Here is a 24,062-nt window from a genome sequence, read left to right as displayed (position 1 = left end):
AATCTCGAGACATCGCTATGGGGCCGTCCATAAATGACGTAATACGATTTTTGACCCCCCCCCTCTCCTCGTCACACGGCGTCACAAAAAGTCAGACCCCCCCTCAAATATGACGTTACAAAGCTCTGCCCCCCCCCCCCCCAAAAAAAAAAACTTGCTTCAAATCGCTTTAAACTATTGTCATTGTAGTGCGTATTTAATGTGGCGCTGCACTCTGATGTTGTAGGAGAAGACATTTATTAAAAAGTCTAATTAAGTAGAAAGTGTTGTCTATATTTATTTAAAGTTGCACATTTTGATGTGACGTCACATTTCTCACCCCCCCCGTCACACATCGTCACAAATGTCTGAACCCCCCCCCCCCTAAGTGCGTGACGTCATTTATGGACGGCCCCAATGTGTCTCTATGAGTCTCTCTATGTATCTCTATGTTAGTTAGTTAATTTATTAAGTTGTTTTATCCAACTGGGCCAGGATCGGGAAAATACTAGCCCACTTTTCACACATCCTCTATGCATATCTCAGTGTCTCGATGAGTATCTCTATGTGACTTCATTTATTAGATCTGTTGAGCCAACTGGGCAGGATTGTAAAAAAACCTAACTCATTCTAACCCAGGCAACTGTGAAATATTTACCTTACGAACCTCGTCGGACCAGTTCGGGAATGTAAAATCCACGGACGTCTGAACTCAGCACATAAATATGATCTCACATGCATTGACCCCCATGCTCGGCACGCTTCATAGAAGGTGCTCTAAATTGACTGCAATGTACTGGGTGTGTCCGAAAATGAATACAACATACCGAGAAACGGAACGTTGAATAGTTTAATTGTTATTCGATGAAACACGCAGTAGTAGTGCTAGTTGGGATTTCGCGACCAATATTATCCATAAGACATGTTTTGGGTTAGATCGCGTAAGTATAAATACGTCGTTAAACTAGCCAATAAGTAAGGGTTTGTGTCACGTAAGCAAAACGTGGTGCCAATTCGTTACTGGTTCAGCACTAACCGGTTGTATGTTGGAGCGTAAACCCATAACCTTTACCATTCGAGTACGGTGATGTTTCACAGGTAATTACAACCAGCCTCGTCAGGCGATGAAGCTGGTTGTGTTGAGTGGTGGCGGGTTTAACGACGTATTTATATTCTTTGGTTCTTTCGGAAAAATCACGTAGGTATAAAATAAAATAAATCACGACATTTCGATAGCAACATAAGCGGTCGTCCTCAGGCGAAAAAAAGATAAATAATCCAGCATTGGAACTGCTGAACTAACGAGAGAGCAGCTACAACAAGGCTATATATGTGGCAATGGGCAAGCAAGCGGGGTCTGAGCTATAAAGGAAGTCCACCCCCGGAAGCAAGCACCTCAGTTGTGTTAATGGGGGATTAGGGAGAGAGGGATTAGGGAGAGAGGGATTAGGGAGGGAGATTACCATTAATGAGCTTCCGTCGCCGTCGCCGTATAAGAGTATCATACCCGCATATGCGCACAACAGCAGTGTTAATGAGAGATTAGCACCATGAGAGTGCAATCCAAGGATGTGAACATGAGAGTGCAATCCAAAGAGAGAGACACAGATAGTCGGAAATAACAGCTGACATAGGCAGGTATGATGGAAACATCACAGTCAGCTAAGACTTTACCTGGTTAATAACGTCCTTCCAATGATTGCTCAATTTGAATCCATCTTCTCGGTTGAAGTCATATCTATGTTTATACAGTATATCTGGATGGCTTCATGAACAGACCATTGATAGTAGCCTAGCCCGAAGGTTTGCAGAGTACCTTGGTCTCGGAAAAAACAATATCATGCGAGCCCACAGCGTCATCAATCTTGATTTTAAGCTTTTGTGGCTACAGGAATCCATATTCATCAGGCGAGACAAATACAACAGAAGAACTCCTGCTGTATTTGTCTCACCTGATGACGATTGCTTGTATTGTGATCAAAATGTCGTGATCTATTATTTTGTCTACCTACGTGACTTTACTGAAAGACCCAAAGAATACAGAGTTATCGGCGCAGTGTGATTTCTGTGTTACGTGGGTAGAACGTCGGCATGGCATCTGCAATTTGCGTGCGGTGCGACTGCGCGCGGGGGGTTAGGGGGGACGGTGTGTGCGCGAGAGTGAGTGCGGGGCTGCGGCGTCGATGCGGTGTTGGTAATTTGAGTGTGCATGGGTGAGTCGCGCATGTTCGAGCAAACGACAATAGCATTGTGTGTGAGCAGATTAGAGTTTAATCACCCAGAGGCGCGCGCGCATATTCACGCCGCCGTTTTCAAGCGCCCGGCCTTTGTGCGAAACAAGCGCCTTGCAGGGGCGCGCGCGTGCACGCAGCCGCCCCCACATTGGTGGCGATGTATGCGGGCGTGCGCGGGGGTAACCCCGGGCGGTGGTGAGCCAGCCCGATTTAGCGATGTCTCTCAGAGAGGGCGCTGGCGCGTGGGATGGGGTGGGGCCGATCACTCGATTGGCGGGGAAGCCGGCGAGAGGCGGCCAATGAGGAGGAGGGGGGTGGACGTCGGCCCCCACACGGCCCCCTGGCTATCACAAAAGTGGGCTGATCCCCTCAGCGCATTCTAGGGGTCGGCACGGTTTGGCTCAAACCACCAAACCGCGGTTTGAACCGAACCAAATCGGTTTGGTTTGGCTCTGTTTGAACTGGTTCGGTTTGGTTTGGGGCTACGAAAACCAACTCGGTTTGGCTCGGACAGGGTGGAACCGGCTCAAACTAGTTTGGTTGGTTGTAAAGGCCGAGTACAGCAATATCAAGGACATGATGACGGACATTCTCAACCAGCGCTACCCAGCGTTGACGACGGACGCGGCGCCGAAGGCGGCGCCGCGTGGCGGCATTAACATCCTCTTTGACATGGTCTACGCGCCCAACGCTCACGACGGCGCCGCCTCCGAGGTCGACTGCTTCCTGCTTGAGCCGACTCAGGACCTGAGCATGGACGTCGTCGAGTGGTGGAAGCTGTACGGCGGCAAGTACCCGCGCCTACGACGCGTGGCCCTCGACTATTTGCCTATCCCGGCGTCGTCCGTGCCCTCCGAGAGAGCAAACTCGGCCGCCAAGCGCTCCTTTCTCGACCGACCAAACCTGCACAAGTGCACGTTCAAGGCCGAGATGTGTGTGCGCTCGTGGGCGCGGATGTTGCCTAGTGTTGGGGTTTCACTGCCATTGAACTACCACACTGCGTTCAAGGACATTGGGCGTGCCAAGCTTGAGGAGATGGCTGTGGACGACATCGTCGTCCAGTACTTGCTAGTGAATCTCAATATGAAGAAAGCCTGCGTAGAAATTAGCGATTAATGCACTTGATATTTGTATTGAATGCGAATATTGTTTGCCGCGCATCTTTTCGGTTCAAGCCAACTCAAGAGGTTTGGTTTAGCTTAGTTTGGTTTGGTTTTGGTTTGGTTTGGTTCAGTCGTCGCTAGTTTGGTTTGGTTTGCTCAATTTGAAACCAGTTTGAGTCGGTTCAAACCGTGCCGACCCCTAGCGCATTCATAGCAGCGGACAAAGGAATCTAAAACACGTGGCGGCAGTGGTGATGTTCGTTTTGAAATGTGGCGGGGAAAACCCAGAGGACCGGAGACAAAATCCACGCAGTGACCACCACGGTGAGAGAGAGAGATCGTCAGGGTCCGAGATCGAACCCACGAACTCCTGTAGACCAGGCGAGGTAGTTAACATCTCCTAGCCACCGTGATGATGATGATGATGAGAGAGACGAAGACTCCAAATATAGCAGCAGCAGGCATCGCCAGGGTCCGGGATCGAACCCACGACCTCCTGTATACCAGGCGAGGGAGTTAACATCTCCTCGCCACCGTGATGATGAGAGAGATAGATGCAGACTCCAAATTTACAGCAGCAGCAGGCGTCGTCAGGGTCAGGATCGAACCCCCGACCTCCTGTAGACCAGGCGAGGTAGTTAACATCTCCTGGCCAACGTGATGATGATGGGGGTGGTGGTGGTGGCGTTGTGGGTGGTGGTGATGATGGTGGTGGTGATGATGGTGGTGATTGGGGTGGTGATGATGATGGTGGTGGTGATGGATGATGATGGTGGTGGTGATGGATGATGATGGTGGTGGTGATGGTGGTGATGATTGTGGTGGTGATGATGGATGATGGTGGTGGTGATAATGGATGATTGTGGTGATGATGGTGGTGGTGATGATGGATGATGATGGTGGTGGTGATGATGGATGATGGTGGTGGTGATGGATGATGATGGTGGTGATGATGATGGTGGTGGTGGTTGTGGTGGTGATGATGATGATGGTGGTGGTGATGATGATGATTGTGGTGATGATGGTGGTGGTGATGATGGATGATGGTGGTGGTGATGATGGATGATGATATTGGTGATGATGATGGTGGTGGTTGTGGTGGTGATGATGATGGTGGTGGTGATGATGATTGTGGTGATGATGGTGGTGGTGATGATGGTGGTGGTGATGATGGATGATGGTGGTGGTGATGATGGTGGTGATGGTGGTGATGATGATGGTGGTGGTGATGATGATGATGGTGGTGGTGGTGATGATGATGATGGTGGTGATGATGATGGTGGTGGCGTTGTGGGTGGTGGTGGCGTTGTGGGTGGTGGTGGTGGTGGTGATGGGGAGTTCCGTGGCGTCGTGACCCCCCTACTCAGGAAGCGAGGTTTTGTTCCACTTTCGGCTGTCTCGGCATCCGCCCTGTGCAGCTGTAGTGAGTTCTTATGGAGACGTTGTCGTAAAGGCAACATGGTTTATTCTAGATTTGAAGTTTTCGTGACTGCAGGGATCCATACTCCTTGGTTCTTTCGGTAAAGTTACGTAGGTATAAATAATAAAATAAATATAATAACGACGTTTCGGGCGCAACACAAGCGTCCGTCATCAGGTGGGACAACCACAGCAAGAAAACAATTGCTTAAGTGGGCAAAAGGGCTGCCGTGACAAGAGACTATATAGGTAATAGAAGGGGGGAGGAGCCAGTGAGGAGCGAAAGAGAGGGTGTGGGGTAGGGGGAGTGGAGTGCTGAAGCTAAGACACATACATGGCAAAATGCCGGAGGGAGGCTGAAGAAACTGGAGATGCAGATATGAAGGCAAACCGTAAAGCAGTTAAGGTTTTACCTGGTAAATAACATCCTTTCAATGAGTGCTCAATTTGTGTCCATCTTCTCGGTTGAAGTTATGTCTATGTTTATATATCTGGATGGCTTCATGACCAAACCTTTGATAGTAGCCCTGTATAAACAAAAAAATTATAATATAGTGTACAATACTGTATCCGTGTACAATTCTGTACACTACAGGACGACAAATCGCGGGCGGCTGAACCTCACTGCCTCCTCAATCGAGGCTGGGAACACTGCGTGACCTGGGACCCGCAATGGACTGCTTGGGAGACAAGACGGAGACAAGACGGAGAGGAAGGCGCAGACAAAGGTAGAGACGAGACAAGACGGAGTCGAAGGCTAGACGGTGACGAAATGAAGATTAAATGAAGACGAAATGAAGACGAGATTGCACCGCGTGTTCTTCTGCAGCAGCAGCATAACAGTGGCCAGTGATTTTACAGCGCGTACAGGAATCTCGCGGTTAACCGTCAATGGTCAAGCCGCCACAGGGGGTGCGATCGGCCGACCTCTGTACCTTGATAAACTTGCCATGAAACCGCGAGAGTACTCAGCACTAGATTCACAATGGGAACAAATAACTCCAGCCACTTTTTTATTAAATTAATTGATCGTGTATTATAGCAAGGAAACACCAACAACCTCTTCAATCAAACTGTATCACCCATCCCTCAATGATAATCCCCAAAACAATTATTGAATTAACCCTATTAATAGCCAATTAACACTAAAATAGAGTCATACTGGCATTAAAACGTCAGCTTTATAACAAACAATATACTTCAAAATAATCACAAACCACTAACCTAACCTGCCAAGCACAACCAATCAGCCCGCAATCAACTCTGATTATTGTTGGTTATTTCAGTACGTTTTTGAGCAAGATGGCCAGGATTGGGCAACACTTTTCACCGAGGAAACTGGAGAGCAGAACAGTCTAACTCCGTGTTACTAACCTAACATCAAAACTAAGAATAACATATTTAAGAATCACAGTTCAGAGACAATACACAGCATATACTATTGAACATCAAAAATAAAATATTTTTTTGTTAAATCTCATTAATGGTCCTCAAAATCTATCCGGGCCACTGTTGTTGTTGCAGTGCCCAAGCAGGCTATTATTATTTAATTTTAACAGCACCGCGAGGCACCAACTGAATACCGTGAAGGAAATGTTTGCAATTTAAAAGCAGTGACCTTGAACGCCATCGATCTGGGAAAGACACATGGAAGGTACATTTTCCCTTCAGATGACAACAAAATATTGATCATATTCAATATTGTGTAGACAGGGTACAGTTACTTTTCCTCCGATCTGCTGAAGGAGATTTTATTTTAGTGAGCTCATAACGGTGCTTCGTGGAATGAGGTAGCCTGGCATCTGAGATAAAACGGATAAGAATAAAATAGTTACATCAAGATTATTCAAGGCCCTGACTTGTGACGCATCGATAAAAAAATAAATCAGAATGTACCACATGGCTGTCATTGTGACGTCATAGCACATACTGACTGACGTGGATCGGGAAGCTGTTTCACGCGAAAAAGAGCTGCTGTGAATGCCTCATTATGCCGTGTGCAATCTCCAACGAAACGTGGGGAATAAAAAAGAATTCAAAACCTTACACGCTTTTCCAACATTCCAGTTGCGGCGCCGCAGTGGCAAGGTAGATGTTATCTCCCTCGCCTAGTATGCAGGAGGTCGTGGGTTCAATCCCGTCCCTGATGCCTGTTGTATATTTCTCTGTCCCTGTAGTGGTCGGGAGAATTTTTCTCCGGTTTTTCCCTCCACATTTAGAATCAACATAACACGTTCAGAGTATTAGCTGGGAAAATAATTTGTTTAGTTTAAGGTTGGCCAACAACTTACTTGAATTGAACACCTCTACTGCTGGGTAGCGATGGAAGGTTATAGTTTAACTTATTTTTGTACATTATATCTACACAAGAAGATATCACCCACAATAAACTGGTTAAGCTGGAATCACAATACAGCACTGGTCGTGAGAGTATAATCTAGGAATTAAAACAAATATTGAACATCGTGCTTTAAAAAAATGCGCGAAAAACAAAACAAAAACTCTTTGCAGAGCTTGAATGCAGCGGTTGTATCACAGGTATTTAGTCCATTACAAAGACAAATAGACCCCGTGCAGCCTTCAACAGACTGTTGAGATAAGTGGTGTTGGTGAGTAGCACATATGAGGACCAGCACGGCACATGAAGGGGTGGGTGACCAGCACCACATCAGCCGCCTTTGTCTCCCTGGTGGAAGTATTTATACACTACACCAGGTACTCATTTGAGACTGTGTCAACCTAGGGGAGGCCGAGGACCAGTTCAAATAATCATCACTGATGGTGGCCTTGAGCGGGAATCGAACCTTGGTCGCCGGGTTAGTAATTTATGGCGCTAACCACTACAATACCGCTCCCCACAATTTGTTATACCATTACCAATACCCGCCATTCACCACAAACTGATGGTGATGTCACCATGGCGCCTGTACCAAGCCAGGTGCACTGTAAGGCCACGTGAAGTGTTGAAGGCTCGCTGACAGACGCAGGTGCCATGGGTTGAATGACTGAGATAATTGGAAGATGTATACTGTGCCAACTTGCTGCATTTAAGCCACCCGGCGCTCCGCTTGTTGTTGCGAGCATCGCTCCTCTGTCCTCCATTGTTGTTTGAGGGCAACTGCCTCCAACTGTCCTTCACTAGCCTCTTATATCGAGGCTGATCTTAACACCGCTGGCACGAGTCTTTGGCAAGTCCAATCAGTGCAACATCATCCCGAACCGCATTAGTCCATCTCTTCTACAGGCCGGGAAATGCTCGTTTAGCCTCCTCTATCTGGTCAAACAGAAGTTGCTTGGCCATGCGATGGCTGGGCATTTGGACTACGTGAGTCAGTCAACACAGCCTTACCTGCCAGAGGAGCTCACTGATGAGAATGTATCCAGATCTTTCGAGGATTTGCGAGCCCCTCACACAATCCAGCCTGGTTAAACCCAGGATGGATCGTTGGCAGGCCAGCTGCATGTTTCTAACCAACGCATATGTTCCAATAAAGGGGTCCACTTTCACAAGCGTAGAGAAGAGCATGACTGTGGCCGAGAAGACCCGAAGCTTTGTGTGGAGCAACAGAACAGGTAGCTTCCCCATAGCATTATTCAGCTGATGAAAAGATAGTGCCGCCCGGCAAATTCGGAGACCTCAGCTGTCAAACCGGAGCTGGTAATAAGCACACTGCCCAATTAGGGAAAACTCTCCACTCTCTCCACAACCGCCCCGTCAAGAATGGGGAGCTGAGGAAGTGAAATGTTTGATGGCACAAAATACCCAGAACCAAAGAGTATAGGTGCCTAGTTTTTCTGGGGCTGATAGTAAGGCTCCACCTCTTAGTAGCACACTTAATAGCGCACTCCAGGTCAAGCAGCAGGGCCTCCAACTCCTTCTCTGAGTGAACAGCAATCATCAGATCATCAGCATATTTAACATGATTGACCAATAGGGAGGCATCCCTCGACCGCACCTGAGCATCGATCAGCCTCCCATTGTATCTGTACCAGATTGAAATTTATTTGGTACAGCCATATAAAGCTTCTCAAACTACGTGATCAAAGATGATGTTAAATGTGGGAGCCAGAGGACATCCCTGTCGCACCCAAAGGTGTACTGGGAACAGCTCTGACTCCCAGCCATGTAGCTTTACCTGGGCCTGCCCACCATCATGAAGGCTCTTAATGATTGTGAGCAGAGAGTCAGGGACTCCGAAAGCACGAAGAACAGCACAGAGCCCAGGCCTCTTAATGGTGCCATAGGCCTTGATCAGGTCAATAAAGCAGAGATGTAGGTCTTGTGGGAATTCCCTACACCTCTGCTGTAGCAGACAGACAGAACATATGGCATCTGTGCAGGACAGCCCTTTCCTGAAACCCCATTGGGGCTCTGCAAGCATCTCCTCAGCGTGCCTGGGAAGGCAATGTTGAATACTAATTTTTGCCAGAGGGGGGCAACTATAGCATCCTTCCAATCCTGCGGAACCCTTCCTGTGGTCCAGACATTTGTGATGATGTCATGTAGGGTAGTTTGCACACAGATGCCATCCTCCCCCAGCATTTCACTTGGGAGATTGTATCTGCCCGGCGCTTTTGATCACTCCTCGTACTTCCACCACAGCTGACACTTCAGCTAACCACTCAGAAGGGGTGGATACTTCGGCCAATATTTTAGGCACCGCAGCCCTGTCAGGTTCGTCCCCACCTTGTCCCATGATGTTGTCTGGGCTGAGGAAATTACTCTCCCCCAAGACCACACAGAAATGCTCTCCAAACCTACAGACCTGTTCAAAGGGGTCGGAGATTGGATCGCCGTTCTTTCCCTTAAGGATAGTAATAGGTGAGGTGCTGCAAATTACTTTAATGATGGATTTAGTTATTCGTGATTCGGACTGAGGCATATTCCATCCTGTCAGCATACCGCAGCCACCACTCATCCTTACAGCACTGCATGGCTCTTCGAATCTCCGAGCTAAGGCTACGGTAAGCCTCCTCATTCTCTGATATTGGATGTTGTAGACGACGGGAGTCAGCCTATCGTTTTCTCTCAACCAGCTGGAACACCTCCTTCTTCAGCTGGGGTCTCTGGGGAGGTGTTGACTACATACTCAATGCAGCCATTGCAGCTGCATGAGCCACAGTCATGAACCTCACCCATTTCCCCTCCGCATCAGGATGGGGGATGCTGCCAACCCCAGCTGCAAGCGATGTTGAAATTGCTGCTTGCAACTATCCTCACCTAGCTGATACCAGGCCACTGTGTGTGTGAATGGGTTCCACCACCGGAGTAGAAGAATGGCAGGCACATCCTACAAATTACAAACCGATGGTCAGTGGGCAGATCAGCTCCACGGTAGGCCCTATATAGTCCAGCAGATGTTCTTGCTTGGACCCGGCGTGCATCCATTATGTTATGTAGATGCGCCGATTCCAGAACAGGGTGTTGGTAATTACAAGCCCATCGGCTGCGCAGATGTCTAGCAGCCTCTTCGTGTTAATATTGAGCTGATCTGACCCATGCCTTCCGATCACTCCAATCATGACCCACTCAGGCATTAAAGTCACCAAACAGGAAGACTCTATCCTGAGGGGGCACTTTAGCAAGCACCTTGGACAGGAGGTTAAACAAGGCATCTGACTCATCGGCTTTGTCTGCATCTCTCTACTGATGCTCATCTTTGGTGGGAGCGTAAGCAACCATTCCCATTGCTCACCTCTAGTTGATGGGGAGGTGAGTCCACTGTAGCCTGTAACTTACAGCTTCTTAGTCAAAAGAAGTGGCACTCCCTGTTGTTTGGCAGTTTCCTACCCCGAGTGGAGAACTGTCCACCCCTCATGATGCTTGAAGCCAGACCCTGTATTTCAGAGGTCCAGGCAGTACTGGTCCATTTCATGACAGAGGAAAGGGAGCCTCTCCTCCACAACCAAACATTCCATTAGGTCCACAAACACACATAATATAATTGTGCCTGGGAACCGAGATTCCAACCATATGAGCACAACTTCCCACGTAGATATGAGGCTCTGTATGACGCCATGAGTTTATATTTGAGTCTATTGTTTTCTATGTGAGTATATGGGTATATATGCGAGTCTATGGGTATCTATATGAATATATCGGTATCTATGTGAGTCTATTGATTTCTACATGAATCTGTGGTTATTTATGTGAGCATATGGGTCTATATTTGAGTCTATTAATTTATATGTGACTCTGTGGGTATCTATGTGAGTATATGGGTGTATGTAAATCTCTGGTAATCTATATTAGTCTGTATATTTGTACGTGAATCTGTTGGTACGTATACAAGTCTATGAGTATATATGCGAGTCTATGGGTATCTATGTGAATCTGTGGGTGTCGATAGGTCGATATTTGAGTCTATTTATGTTTAACTGAGTCTGTGGATAGTTATGTGAGTCTATATAAATCTACGTCCACGGTGAAGTGAATAGTGCACATCTATGACAGTAATCAACCAGGGGAGCAACAGTGCCTGAACGATTAACCTACACAGCAAGGCTCACAGCGCTCTCATGCTGGGTCCACGTCACCTCTCCTGAGAAGCCTAGCAGAGGCCGGCACAGGAGCGTGGACACGAGGCTATTGTGATGCTGCCGTCTAGCACTTTGAACGCAGGGAAGAGTGGAGCACCGAACTGTACGTAAGAGTAGGTGTGCAAGTGGACCCGTGCCTGTGAAACATCGTAGAATGACAGTCGGTTCATGTCACAGTCCAGTAGAATGCCCACCCTGTCGATGTGGCAGCCGCTACGGCCACCATCGCAGCTGATTTCAATGTTGGTTTGCAGTGCGTCATGAAAGGCACTCAGGTTGCCATCGTCCTCGTCATCATCATCGTCTCTGTATTCGATGCACCACGACTCGGCATTTCCGCCCAGCTCCGCATCGCTGGTTTTGCCCCTCCGCTCCATCGACCCGCAGCAGATGCCCACGCACCACCCGTCGCACTCGCTCACGTCCACCTCCCAGTAGTGTAACCCAGAGAAGTAGCCCTCCTCACACAGCGCCTGCCTCCAGTAGGAGAACGCCTCACAGCCCTCCGTCACGTCCCGCCGCCTCCTGAGGGGCCGAGACAGGCTCAGGGCCTTGCCACCATCGTCTGCGTCCAGTTGGTAGTGGAGTGAATCTTCATCAAGGGTTGGGCTCCTGAAATCTTCTCGGACGAAGAACGCACACGGAAAGGACATTGGTTAGTCATCGGCTCCCTTAGCTGGTGGACTACTCATGCTGTTTTGATACAATGACAAACAACGGTGCTGGAGGCTCCCAAACAACTGAGCTGCCACCGTTCAGATCTTGGGTTTAAGTAGAGGTTTCAGCTGCCGGTGGTTACACTGGGTACTCAGGGGTTTATGACTATGGTCAAAGTGCGATCGCCAAAAAACATACCCGTTGGGTTGTCTCGTAACTATATACACAAGGACAGCGTGTACATCATCAAAACGTGTTTGTTGCATGTTTTACCACAAACAGGATGTGTGAGCCATGCAGACTCGATGATTCCTTGCAAAAGGTGTGTCTATTTGGTGTTTGAACATCTTAACACCTCCTGTATTATTATTATTCTGTTTTACAGAAAGGGTAATAATGCTTATAATTTTTATCATCACACAAACTGATAACTTATCACTCCATCTCCATGGGAGAGTGTCCTTTTAGGTGCATTTCCACCTTGAGCTGCCATTCTGTCTCTTAGTCTGCAACTTCACCCATCGGTCCCGCTAGTAGATGAAACTGCCCAAAGCCCAAACCCACTTAAAGTTCCCCTGCCAAGTCAAGATGATGCCACTAACCTTTGCATTTTTTCTCTGTAATGCGTACGGCACTCTTTCTGTCTTTCAGTGCAATTCTATGCATGCGACCTCTCCACGCTCATTTGCGCCCCTTTTGAGTGTCCATTCGGGTTGTATACCAGCGTCCCCCCCCCACCCCCCACTTGTGATTCGGTGTGTGCCACAGCAGATTGTGTGCGTGCTGACGGAACACATCTCTCTCTCCTGTAGCTCGTCTGGACCGCTGCCGCCCGTTCTCTTGCGCCTCTTCACTTCGTCGCAGTCATTCGTTCCCAAACTCTGAATTCGTAGGCGGCAGCGGCTTTCCTTTGTTTTTGGATGGCGTGGTCACACAGACGTAGTCACATTCATTAATGTGAGATTCGTGTTTTACGCATCTGGTAATTCTCTTCATTTATATTTCCATTTGCGGAATAGCTGATTGCACCTGCCGTGTTCAGTCAGCACGCGATATGGGTATCCCACTTCCCCCGCATGTCAGTGAGCCTTCGAATAGCAGGAGGGTGGTTACAGCCTCAACAGCTCATCTCCATTGCCTATTCTCGTCCTCTTCCCTCCTCCTCACCCCTCCACTCCTTCCTGTGCCTCCCCTGTAGCCCCTTTCGTGATCCCCTAAATAGACCCTCTGTAGTTGCTGTCACTCTTTCCTCAATACCTGGTAGCCCGCTACTACACCATTCCATTCTGTGTCACCGTGTTGTAAGCCATGTTCATCAAGCGCCTGGCGTGAAGGTGCTATATAATTATACGTGTGCAATTAGATTCGATCATCAGATGTACCACTTATTAGCGTTTTCATCGTTATCAAAATATATAACAGGAACGGTGGGTGAGTGATTCGGTGAGTGGGTGAGTTATTTATTGGGTGAGTAAATGAGTGGGTGAGTGAGTGGGTGGGTTAGTGAACGAATGGGTGGGTGAGTGAGTGGGTGGGTGGGTGAGTGAGTGAGTCAATGAGTGGATGAGTGAGTGAGGTGGGTGAGTGAATGGGTAAATTGGCCTTTACCATCTGCCTAGTTATGGCCTTTTGCCCTCTGCAGGTTCTGTTTATTTCCTGACTTTCCATACACAGCGGCACATTGGTGGGATCTACGGATTAAATGCAGAACTTTACAATTGTAAATTATTATTAATTATATTATTATTAAGTGTGTTCTCTATTCCACAACTTTGACGTCAAATAAAACTATCCCCTGTATAGCCTGTAGCAGTCTGCAGGGGCCAGTGTTGTTATCGAGCAGCACTGAGGGGGTGGTTGGCTATCACCAGACCCGGGCACATTTGTCTCCCCAGCGGTGATGTTTACTACACACCATACCAGGTACTCATTTGAGGCTGAGTTGAGCTGGGGTGGGGGCTGGGGGCCCAGGACCGGTTCATATAAACATCACTGGTGTTGGTGGCCATGAGCGGGAATTGAACTTGGGTCGCCTGGTTCGCAACGCAGCCATTCGTTAACCACTGCGCCACCGCACGCATACACACACACATACTTACTTCTGAGCATCGCGTTTTCTGTCTTCCAATTGGAGATTCTTGGGGAGAGACTCTCCAGCAGGCCACGCAAGGACGAGAAGAGGTCTCTAGTCACGATGTTGTCATTTGGTGGGTTCTTCATCATCGCGGCCGTTATCCTGAACGTGGAAAATATAAATAAGGAATGAGAATATCGTGGATCTATAGGAAAACCTTTGTTGGCCAGTATCAAGATGATTACAAAGAATAGGATTGCAATACCCTTCCCGGTAAGAATAAGAATAATGATACAGGTGTTGTGTTAAGATGTTCAAACACTAAATAAACACATCCATTATTGCAAGGCATCATCACGTCTGCGTGAACCACACATCACGCGCGTTGCAAAACATGAAAACAAACGTTCACTGATAATAATAACAATGTATGCATTGTCTTCAAAATTGATTGGCCTGCACCAGAGCAACAGCCTCCTGGAGGAATCCGATGAGGTATAAATCTCTTTTTCACAGATTTGCAGTAGGCATGGATACAAACGTTATAACAAACAATACAAAAAACATGATCATAGTGAAAAGTACAAGAAAGGTAAAAAAATTACCCAAACATACAAATAACACAAAACCAACTCGCTTTTACCAGACAAATCCCACTGAGGTAATAACTTATTTTTTTTAAAGCTACTTGGACACACATGATAACTCAACAAAGTGGCTTACAAATTTGACGGTTATAGCAGCAAAATAATCTAAATAGTCTAGATGCATGTTTCTAAATGTGGAGGAAAACCCCGGAGGAGCCGGAGAAAAAAATCGACGCAACCACCAGGACAGAGAGAGAAATGCAGACTCCTAATATACAGCGGCAGGCATCAGGGTCGGTACTATCACGATGATGATAAAATATGGCAATAATACAGTCTCCTTCATGACAAGGCCATAAAGGAGACTGTAGCTCTGGTGTAGGCCAATCAGTTCCAATGACAATGCGTAGATTATTCTTATCGAAGTCTGTTTGCATTTTTCACTACAATCATGATGTGCGGGTGAACACAAACTTGATGGACTTACGATCGTAGGTGTCTCGACATCTTAACACAACTCCGGTGTTATCATTGCGGGGAAGGGTAAAGCGAGCATATTATTTATTCACCATCGTAGTACCAGTAAAATATGGATATTGAATGTTCAATTAAACTGGGATTGGGAAGTTGAGTGGCCGTGGAGTGACGTGAAGGTGCGCGACCTACCTTCTCTCCAACTCACCGCTCACCTGCGACAGAGGGACAGGGGGCGCACGCGTGAGACATCCATTGGTAAGCTGGTCACCATCTCAGGGTAACCTCATCTCATGTTGATATACGGGGTGTCCCAAAATGAATGCTACACCAAAAAAAACTTTAATATCTGTATTGTCATTCGCGATGCTGATATGAATTTAATATGAATGCTGCAAGTAATAGACGTTCACCTTTTAGTTTATTTAATTTGTTATGGTATTGATTAGATATGCTCGAATTATTAATAAACTTGTATATGTCGCCCATCGTTCAGAAAAAAAAACATTTTATAACACAGCTGTAGGCATGCATGATGACTCAGCATTCACAAAATAATGTTTAAGTTCTTCCAGGTCAGTTGGTTTGCGAGTCTAAGACTTTACTTAAAAAAACTGAAATACAAATCTAATGGTTTTAAGTCGAAAATAGGGTTTCTCCTTAAACAAAAAGAAAGCATACGTGTTAGACTAAAGAAATGAGTTTGTCAATCGAGATGATGTAAAGGTGCATCGTAGCTCTCAGTGGCTTCCTAATATCAGAAGGAAAAGTATTCCAGATGGCCGCAGAAGCAGCGTGTTTGAAAATGCCACGCAATGAAGTGGTGACCGTTTTTGTTCAACGGCTGAGCCAATAGCCGCCGCTGCCACTGCTGCTGCAAGGATGACAGGAGTTCGCATGATAGTGGTATACAGCTCCTTGACGAGATCACCGAAAGTATTGTGTGGTTCATTCGTGGCAGGCACTTTGTGTGTGTCATGAGCGCGACCTTATAACACTGTATTCCGTTCAGCAACCGGAAGACAATGCAGCAGCAGTAGCAGAAGGTGCTATTGACCATTTCCACACTACTGGTGTCCTCTGTTCTCCACGTACCTGGATAGCCCGCACGTGATTCGTTTCCTGCAAAGCCGCCTGCACCTCTTTGGTGACAACCACCATCTCAGCGACCATCATCTCTCGGGGCGCCATCTGGGCACGGATTAGGCCCAATAGTTGACTCTGTTCTGCATGTGCCAACTGCTTGAGCGTGGCCCTTTCTTCCTCGAGGGACTTGATTGCAGCGTTAAAAGCGTCGTCTATGGATTTGTCAAAAGCTGCTGACGTTCCCTGAAAGGGGACGAGTATATAATTTTAGCGTGAAAAGATTACAGTTGTAGTTGCAAGTACCACCGCTGCATGGATAAGCATGAACCACGTGAGTTGCGAGCTGTCATTCGTCCAAAGTTTGCCACGTGGATGTGAGTGTGGGTTGGCGGAGGCGAAGGGGCATTGGACACACTGTGGCATGCGAGAAAGAACAATTGACGGAGCTGCCGCTCAATTCGCTGGTAGGAGCATCAGCAACACGCCACACCAGCATGACGGCAGCTTGCAATAAATAACCCAACCAATAGTAGATGTCTATTGCAATTTATATTAATATATTAACCCCCCCTCTTCTCTTCTGATTGGTTCACAATTGGCATCACATTTATTTCTCCTACATTTAAGACCGAAACAGGAAGATTTCTCCACAATTCTGGCTGTCAACTGATATGGCTGGTTGTTAATAATTACCGGCGAAACGTCAGTATATGAATTGCAAATGTTGTGGGGGGTTTTACTCTCCAACAAGTAACGAATTGGCACATTTTATTGGCTTGACAAACCACCATACTAATTGGCTATGTCGTGTGGTGGCCGGTTTGATATCGGCATTAAGTGGAATCGGTATTAATGTTCTGAATCAAAGGGCAGCACGAAAATGAGCATGTGAGGTATTCATCTAAACAAAGGAATTCGTGGAGGAAGGAACAAATTACGTAGGAATAGGCTTTACTGTTTCTGACAAGAACACGAGAGGTATTAAAATGTTCAAACATATTTTTTGATAGCTAAACCAAATTGATTATTATCATCAGGTGGAAATGTATAGCAGCAGTCAAATAATCTAAATGCGTGCCATTGATTCTAAATGTGTTTGGAAAAAACGGAGGACCTGGAGACAAATCCGCACAACAACCACGGGGGGAGAGACAACCAAACTCAAAAGATACAGCAGCAGGCATCCTCAGGGTCGGAATCAAACCCACAACCTACTGCATACGAGGCGTGGGAGATAACATCTCCTAGCCACGAGGGCACCCAAAAACCAAAATGGACACCGACTATCACTACAAGGCCTCATCAAGTCTGCATTAACCACACACCATGCTTGTGGTAAAATATGCAAACAAAACTGCTTTGATTATAATGTAGGCATTCTCCTTGGAACTAATTGGCCTGCAACCAGTATCAAGATGTTTCAAGATAACCATCAGATGTATCAAGGTGATCATCCTGATAGTGGTGTACGACAATCAGTGATACTGGTAAAAAAGGAGTCCCGGTATTATAACAGAGTATAACGCCAAAAGGCGAACAGCACGATGACAATGCAAATATCAAAGTATCAATAGCCCGGGTTGAGCAGTTACATCTATGGTACCCTTTTTGGCCAATATAACTGACTTTTTTCTGTTTCAAAGCTAGTGCATATGTTACTATCAAAGCACGTTTGTTTTTACGTTTTACCACAAGTGTGATGTTGTGGTTGGTGCAGACTTGATCATGCCTTGTCGTGATAATTCACGATGTAACACGATTTTTGTTCCTGGGTAGTAAGTGTTATTTTCTAATTTCTTATGCCTCAAAAGTATAGAAAATGGCTATTATTCCCCACAAACGTTGCTTACTTACTACCCAGGAACAAAAAAATTATTTTGTTACACAGTGAATTATATAATCGTTGTCTATTTGCTGTTTGAACATCGTAAACGCCTAATCTATTATTATTATTGCCTGGAAGGTTAATAAAGTCGAGTATCTGTATCATCATCAGTCATCTTCATTTCATGGGAATTCGTGTTATTGTGTTATTGGGTCTCACCTCTACATTGGCTTCCGTGTTCTTCAGTATATTCAATCTTGCTGAAACTTTCCCATTATGTGTCATAAGTTTTTCGAGTGAACACGAAAGGGATTCCTGTTTTAAAAAAAGAAAACAAACCAAACAAAAAAGCCTTTAGCAAAACGATTTAAATCATACGCGATATTTACCCATTAAATGAAAAGGGTTGTTGTTGTTCAGAAAAAATGTAAGGAACCAGAAAGAGAGGAAGACCAAACACAGAAAACGATGGCTTGAAGAAGGCGTCATAAGGGGATTGGTGCCAGAAAGATGTAGCCACTAACTTGAGCCATATTAGCACTTCAAGACAGAGGAGAAAGTGGAAACAACAAGTGAAGAAAAGTGCAGTGGGCACCTACTCCGGGCTATCTTGCCTCATGGATCATAATGATGATACACTACACTACTATTCATGACACGACTATAAGCTACACTATACACTACGCTATACACTACACCAGTTGTTTTAAACCTGGGGTGCACGAACCCCCTGGGGGTGCGAGATGTCCTTTCTGGGGGTGTGAGACATGCCAGATGTTTTTAGAAGCAAAATCGTTGAACACAAATTAAGCACATACATGCAAGTACCACTACATTATTTCATCAAACCTATTTATTTATTTATTAACATTATTATTTAAAAAATGTTGTATCTGTCTTTGTGTCTATAGCCGTGTTCCCGCGGCCTTGTGGATAAGTCTGGGAAGACAAAAGCTAGGGGAGCACACTCTGAGATTGAAGCAACGTGCTTGGTGGCGTGCGAAAGGTGGTCCTCCGATAGACTGGAGCTCCGGCAGCCTCCTGCAACTGTGGAAGAGTGCCAGTCGTCCTGGGTTCTCCCTTTGCACTGGATTCCATCCTATTGCAGTAAAGAAGTGCTGTTGGGACTTGCACCCCCCCAACCGCACTCTAAATATACTCTTTGCGCAGGTACCCACTTCTGCCTCTGTGAATCGCGCATCTGGAAAAACTGGAGAAAAGTCTGGCGGCGTTGAGTGGTCTGGTGAGAGGGAGCAGGTACGAACATATCCAAAAGCTCCTAGTCAGAGCCCCGCACGCCAGCGGCACAGGGCATTTGGTCAGTAGCAGCTGGGACTGAGTTGCAGCTGCTCTCGGCAAACCCCTGTGTGACTGAGTAGTCCAATTTAGGATCTGCACTGATCACCCCGAATGGAAAGGGGCCTTGAAAAGGTGGCCTAAACATTACAAACTCAAACTTACATGGATAGGTTATCGCACCTATAGGGTTGTTCCAGTCTGCGGTCGAAAAAACAATAAGAAAATAAATCTTGAATTAAAGTTTTCAGGACTACAGGAATTCATATTCTTGGGTCAATCGACGTGACATTACCGAAAGACCTAAGAATATAATAAAAAAAATCTCCCTTAAACTGGCAACGTGGAGTGTAAAAACCCTACTGAGAGACCCCTTCGAAGAACTGCCCTAGTTGCAGCGGAATTAAAGCGATAAAACATTGACATTGTTAGCCAAACCAGACTCCTGGATGAAGGCTCCCTGAAGGAGGAAGGCCAGGGTTATACCTTCTTCTGGAAGGGATACCTCCAAGGAGGACAACATTTACATGGTTTGGGATTTGCATTAAAAAAACAGCCTCCTACCCAATCTCACAGAGACACCGATTGACATAAATAAGAGACTCATTACTATATGCATCTCGCTAGCAAAGAAGCACTATGCCACACTTATAAGTGGCTATGCACCGACTTTACCATCAGAGAGCGAGGTTAGGAATCGCTTCTACCAAGCACTAAATGAGGCCCACCGTCACATCCACAGCAATGATAATATTTTTTTTCTGGGTGACATCAATACTGGGGTGGGAAAGGACAATGAGGTGTGGAGTGGAGTTATTGGTAAGCATGGCATTGAGCAAGCTAATGCAAAAAGGCATGAGGTTATTGACCCTTTGCGCTGAGCATAGCTTGACCATCACGAACACCATATTTCAACTAAAAGACAAATATAATACATCCTGGATGCACCCAGGTTGCATCTATTAAGTGCCAAACATTGGCACTTAATAGATGACATAATTGTGAGACGTTCCAATATAAAAGACGTCTTACTCACCCGTGCAATGAGAGGTGCTGAGTGCTGGACAGATCACAGACTTATCACGACCAAACTACAGGTGAGAGTACGCCCTCCTATCTGTCTCCAGAAGTCAGGAAAGAAGCGACTAGACTGTGCCCGGCTCGGAAATGCTGTGGTCCGGAACGACCTTTGACACTCTCTGGCTGACAAATTGTAAGACGTTGAGACTCTCGCCCCATCGACCGTGATGATGATTTACCCTCCGCTGATTTCATAAGGCTTTCTCCCGAAGGTCTTGCATTATGAGCGATCGACAAATCCCTCATTGAGTGGTTCATTGAAGAGCGGAAGGAGACCAGGATTCACACAGCCTACTCACGGTGGCAAAGAGATCTAATCTCCCTCGCCTGGTATACAGGTGGGGGGTCTGATCCCAACCCTGATGTCTGTTGTATATGTGGAGTTTGCATGCCTCTCCCTCTTTCTCTTCCTTTCTCTTCCCACAGTCGCGTGGATTTGTATCTGGGTCCTCCAATTTTCCCTCCACATTTAGAATAAACATCACGTGTTTAGTGTTTCACTGCTACTATAAATATTGAAATGATATGCAACTTGCTTCAGCTACGATTTGTAATGGCCAGGTAGCTTCTGAAAAATATCTGTATAAGCTAAGTGGACCTTTCCTGGTACAAAAAAAAAGTTTGTAGTTTTGTTAGATTATTGTTTACTAAATGCACCACAGTCCTGGAACGATGCGAGGCGTGTTCAATGCAACGCTGTTGATTTTGGCAAGTTTATCTATTTTCAATGTGGATTTTTTAGTTTTAGTTTTGCGTGTGCCAGTGGGCACCACGAGTCGAGTTTAAAACAAAGTTCAAGTGCAAAACTCCAACGTTTTTTTGCTTCGTGACTGCACTCATCTCACGAAGTCGCATCAATCGAGGAGGGCAGTCACAACCATGCTTGGCCCAAACCCAGATTCGAATCTGACCTCTGAGCCACACCACAGCCATCACCACTACTACCACCATCATCATCACCACCACCACCACCAACAACCGCCATTTCCCACTAAGTGACAGTGATCTCACCATGGCGCTTGTGCCAGGCTATGTGCATGGCATGTTAAGGCCACGTGAAGTATCAAACACCCACCAGCAGTACATCACGGGGCAGACCCAGGTGCCATGGTTCGACTGACTGAGATAACTGGCTGATGCACCAACTGTGCCCCCTACTATGCCAACTTGCTATGTTTTAGCCACCCGGCAGTCTGCTCATTGTTGTGAGCATCGCTCCTCTGTCCACCGTTGTTGCTGGAGGGCGACTGCCTCCAACTGCCCAGTATCATCCTTCAGGAGCCTCCTCCACAGAGGCCGATCTTGACACCGCTTGTACCAGTCATCGGCAAGTCCAATCAGCTCTACATCCTCCTGTACCACATTACTCCATCTCTTCTCCAGCCCGTGTCACGGCCGTTTAGCTGGTATAACCAAAAACTGTTTAGGCAGGCGGTGGCTGGGCATGTGGGCTACATGACCCAACCAACACAGCCTTGCCTGCCGGAGCTCACCATTGGGACATTGCCTAGATTTTTCAAGGATTTGTGAGCTCCTGGCACAATCCAGCCTGGTTAAACCCAGGAAAGATCGTTGGCAGGCCAGCCTAAATGTTTCTAACTGGCAAAGATGATTCATTAGGGGGGTCCACGTTTTGTAAGCATAGAGAAGGGAGGGCATGACAGTGGCCGAGAAGACCCGAAACTTTGTGTGGAGCGACAGACCGGGTAGCTTCCATACAGCATTACGCAGCCGATGAAAAGTTAATGCCGCTTGACCGATTCAGAGTGAGACCTCTGCTGTCAAACTGGAGCCGGTCATGAGCACACTGCCCATGTATGGGAAACTCTCCACTCTCTCCACAACTGCCCCATCACCGATTGGGAGTTGTTGGGGTTGAGTGTCTGATGGTACAAAATACCCAGGCAGGTGCTTAGTTGTGGTAACGTGGTTGACCAATATAGAGCCATCCCTTGATGGCACCCGGACATCGATCAGCCTCCCATTATATTTGTACCAGATGGAAATTCCTCCGGTAAAACCATCAAAGGCTTAATGAACTACGTGGTCGAAATAGTCGTTAAATAACGTGGGAACCAGAGGATACCCCTGTCGCAACTCAAGGTGAACAAGGAATGGCTCCGACTCCCGGCCACGTAGTTTAACCCTGGGCTTGCTCACCATCATTAAGGTCCTTAATGATACTCTTTGGTTTTTTTGGTAAAGTCACATAGGTATAAAATAAAATAAATCACGACGTTTCGGGCGCAACACAAGCGTCCATCATCAGGTGGGAAAGCGATGCCTTTTAATGTATCATAGGCCTTGACCAGGTCAATAAAGCAGAGACATCGGTCGTGTTGGAACTCCCTGCATCTCTGCTGTAGCAGACGGACGTAAAATATAGAATCTGTGCAGGACCGCCCTTCCTTGAAACCACATTGAGGCTCCGCAAACCTCTCCTCAGCGTGCCTGGCAAGGCGATGTTGAATAATCTTTGGCAGGACCTTTCCCAGCATAAAGGAGTGAGATGCCCCTGTAGTTGTTACAGTCTGTACTAGGCCTCGGCAAGGTAAGGTAATTTACTCTTTTTACCGGGTAAAAGGGTAAATGTAACGGGTAAAGGTGTCGACATGCCAAGGGGTAAGGTAAAGGGTTGGGTAAAAGTACCTCGGAAGAATTACCCAGTAGGGTAAAGGTAGCACGAAGTATTACCCGGTAAATACGGTACCTTGTTTACCACTAAAAGCTCCGTGGCGCAGTCCGTGGCCTACATTTAATAAGTAATATTTTTTTTTTACTTTCTTAAAAACACGCTTTTATTAAATGTACGAGTAATGGCAGAACTCCACGACTCCAGGAAGTGGCCCCGAAGCTTGCCAAAACGTAAGGGCCCGTGGCCAATTACAGCCAACGTCAGTTGAGCGTGGACAATTAGATCCAAGCCGAAACATAACATATAACAAGTATAACCCGTAAAAACAAAGTTTTTCACTATAAATCCTTTATATGCGTGGCGGCTAGAGTCCTCTCGTCCTCTGGCTTGAGATGGCTGCCACCTATGGGTCAGATGAGTGCATTGCACCATTAAGCAATTGGTAATTAAATATAATTTTTTTGTCCTAAAAAGTGTAAAATTTTGGAAAAAAAATTTCACGGATATTAATTGTCACGCACAACGAGTCTGTGTGGAAAATGTCAGCTCGATTGGATCACGGGAAGTGGGTTAAAAAACGACCGAAAGATTTGCACGGTCGTAAGCAAGCAAGCGAACTTAATATAAAGGATTTAAAAAAGGATTTTATGATAGAATATAGTGTTGTCATCAGTATGACATAAGTATACCAAGTTTGCAGTCGATACCACATTAGGAAGTGGGTAAAAATTTAGTTACAAGATTTGAGGATACAACAACGACGACAACGACGACGACAACAACGACAACAATGACAACAACAACAATGACAACAACGACAACAAGCGTGTAAAATCATCGAGAGTATTCTATATGAATAAAGCGCTCTCCCTAGCATTTACCGTTAGAAACCTTGTTCATGTGTAGTTCCCTAGTAATTACCCTGTAATTGGGTAATTTGTATGGGGTAAGGGTAAAAGGTAGGCTCGTTGCTTTTTACCTTTTACCTTACCTGCTAAAGGGTAAAAGGTAGGTTAGAGTGATTGTATTGTGGTAAGGTAAAAGGTAGGGTAAAAATAGGCTCGTTGTTTTTA

General features: G+C 46.3%; 1 protein-coding gene across 3 annotated transcripts in view; it reads right to left on the bottom strand.

The window, feature by feature from the left end:
- Window positions 1–5,510: 5,510 nt before the first annotated feature.
- The window catches only part of LOC133339335 (E3 ubiquitin-protein ligase TRIM21-like), a 31,655-nt gene continuing 13,103 nt past the window's right edge, over window positions 5,511–24,062 (bottom strand). For all 3 annotated transcript variants that reach the window (XM_061547455.1, XM_061547456.1, XM_061547457.1), the window contains exons 4-8: window positions 18,198–18,293; window positions 16,163–16,396; window positions 15,260–15,282; window positions 14,032–14,168; window positions 5,511–11,894 (exon numbers count right to left, since the gene is read on the bottom strand). In XM_061547455.1, the coding sequence (XP_061403439.1) occupies window positions 11,287–11,894; window positions 14,032–14,168; window positions 15,260–15,282; window positions 16,163–16,396; window positions 18,198–18,293 (1,098 nt within the window). In that variant the 3' untranslated portion in view covers window positions 5,511–11,286. The remainder of the gene's footprint in view (window positions 11,895–14,031; window positions 14,169–15,259; window positions 15,283–16,162; window positions 16,397–18,197; window positions 18,294–24,062) is intronic.

This window comes from Lethenteron reissneri, unplaced genomic scaffold (genome assembly GCF_015708825.2).
Source record: "Lethenteron reissneri isolate LAM-NWPU_2019-01 unplaced genomic scaffold, ASM1570882v1 scaffold_1845, whole genome shotgun sequence".
Lineage (NCBI taxonomy): Eukaryota > Metazoa > Chordata > Hyperoartia > Petromyzontiformes > Petromyzontidae > Lethenteron > Lethenteron reissneri.
The sequence above is the reverse complement of the archived record's forward strand: the minus strand, read 5'-3'. Positions and strand labels throughout refer to the sequence as shown.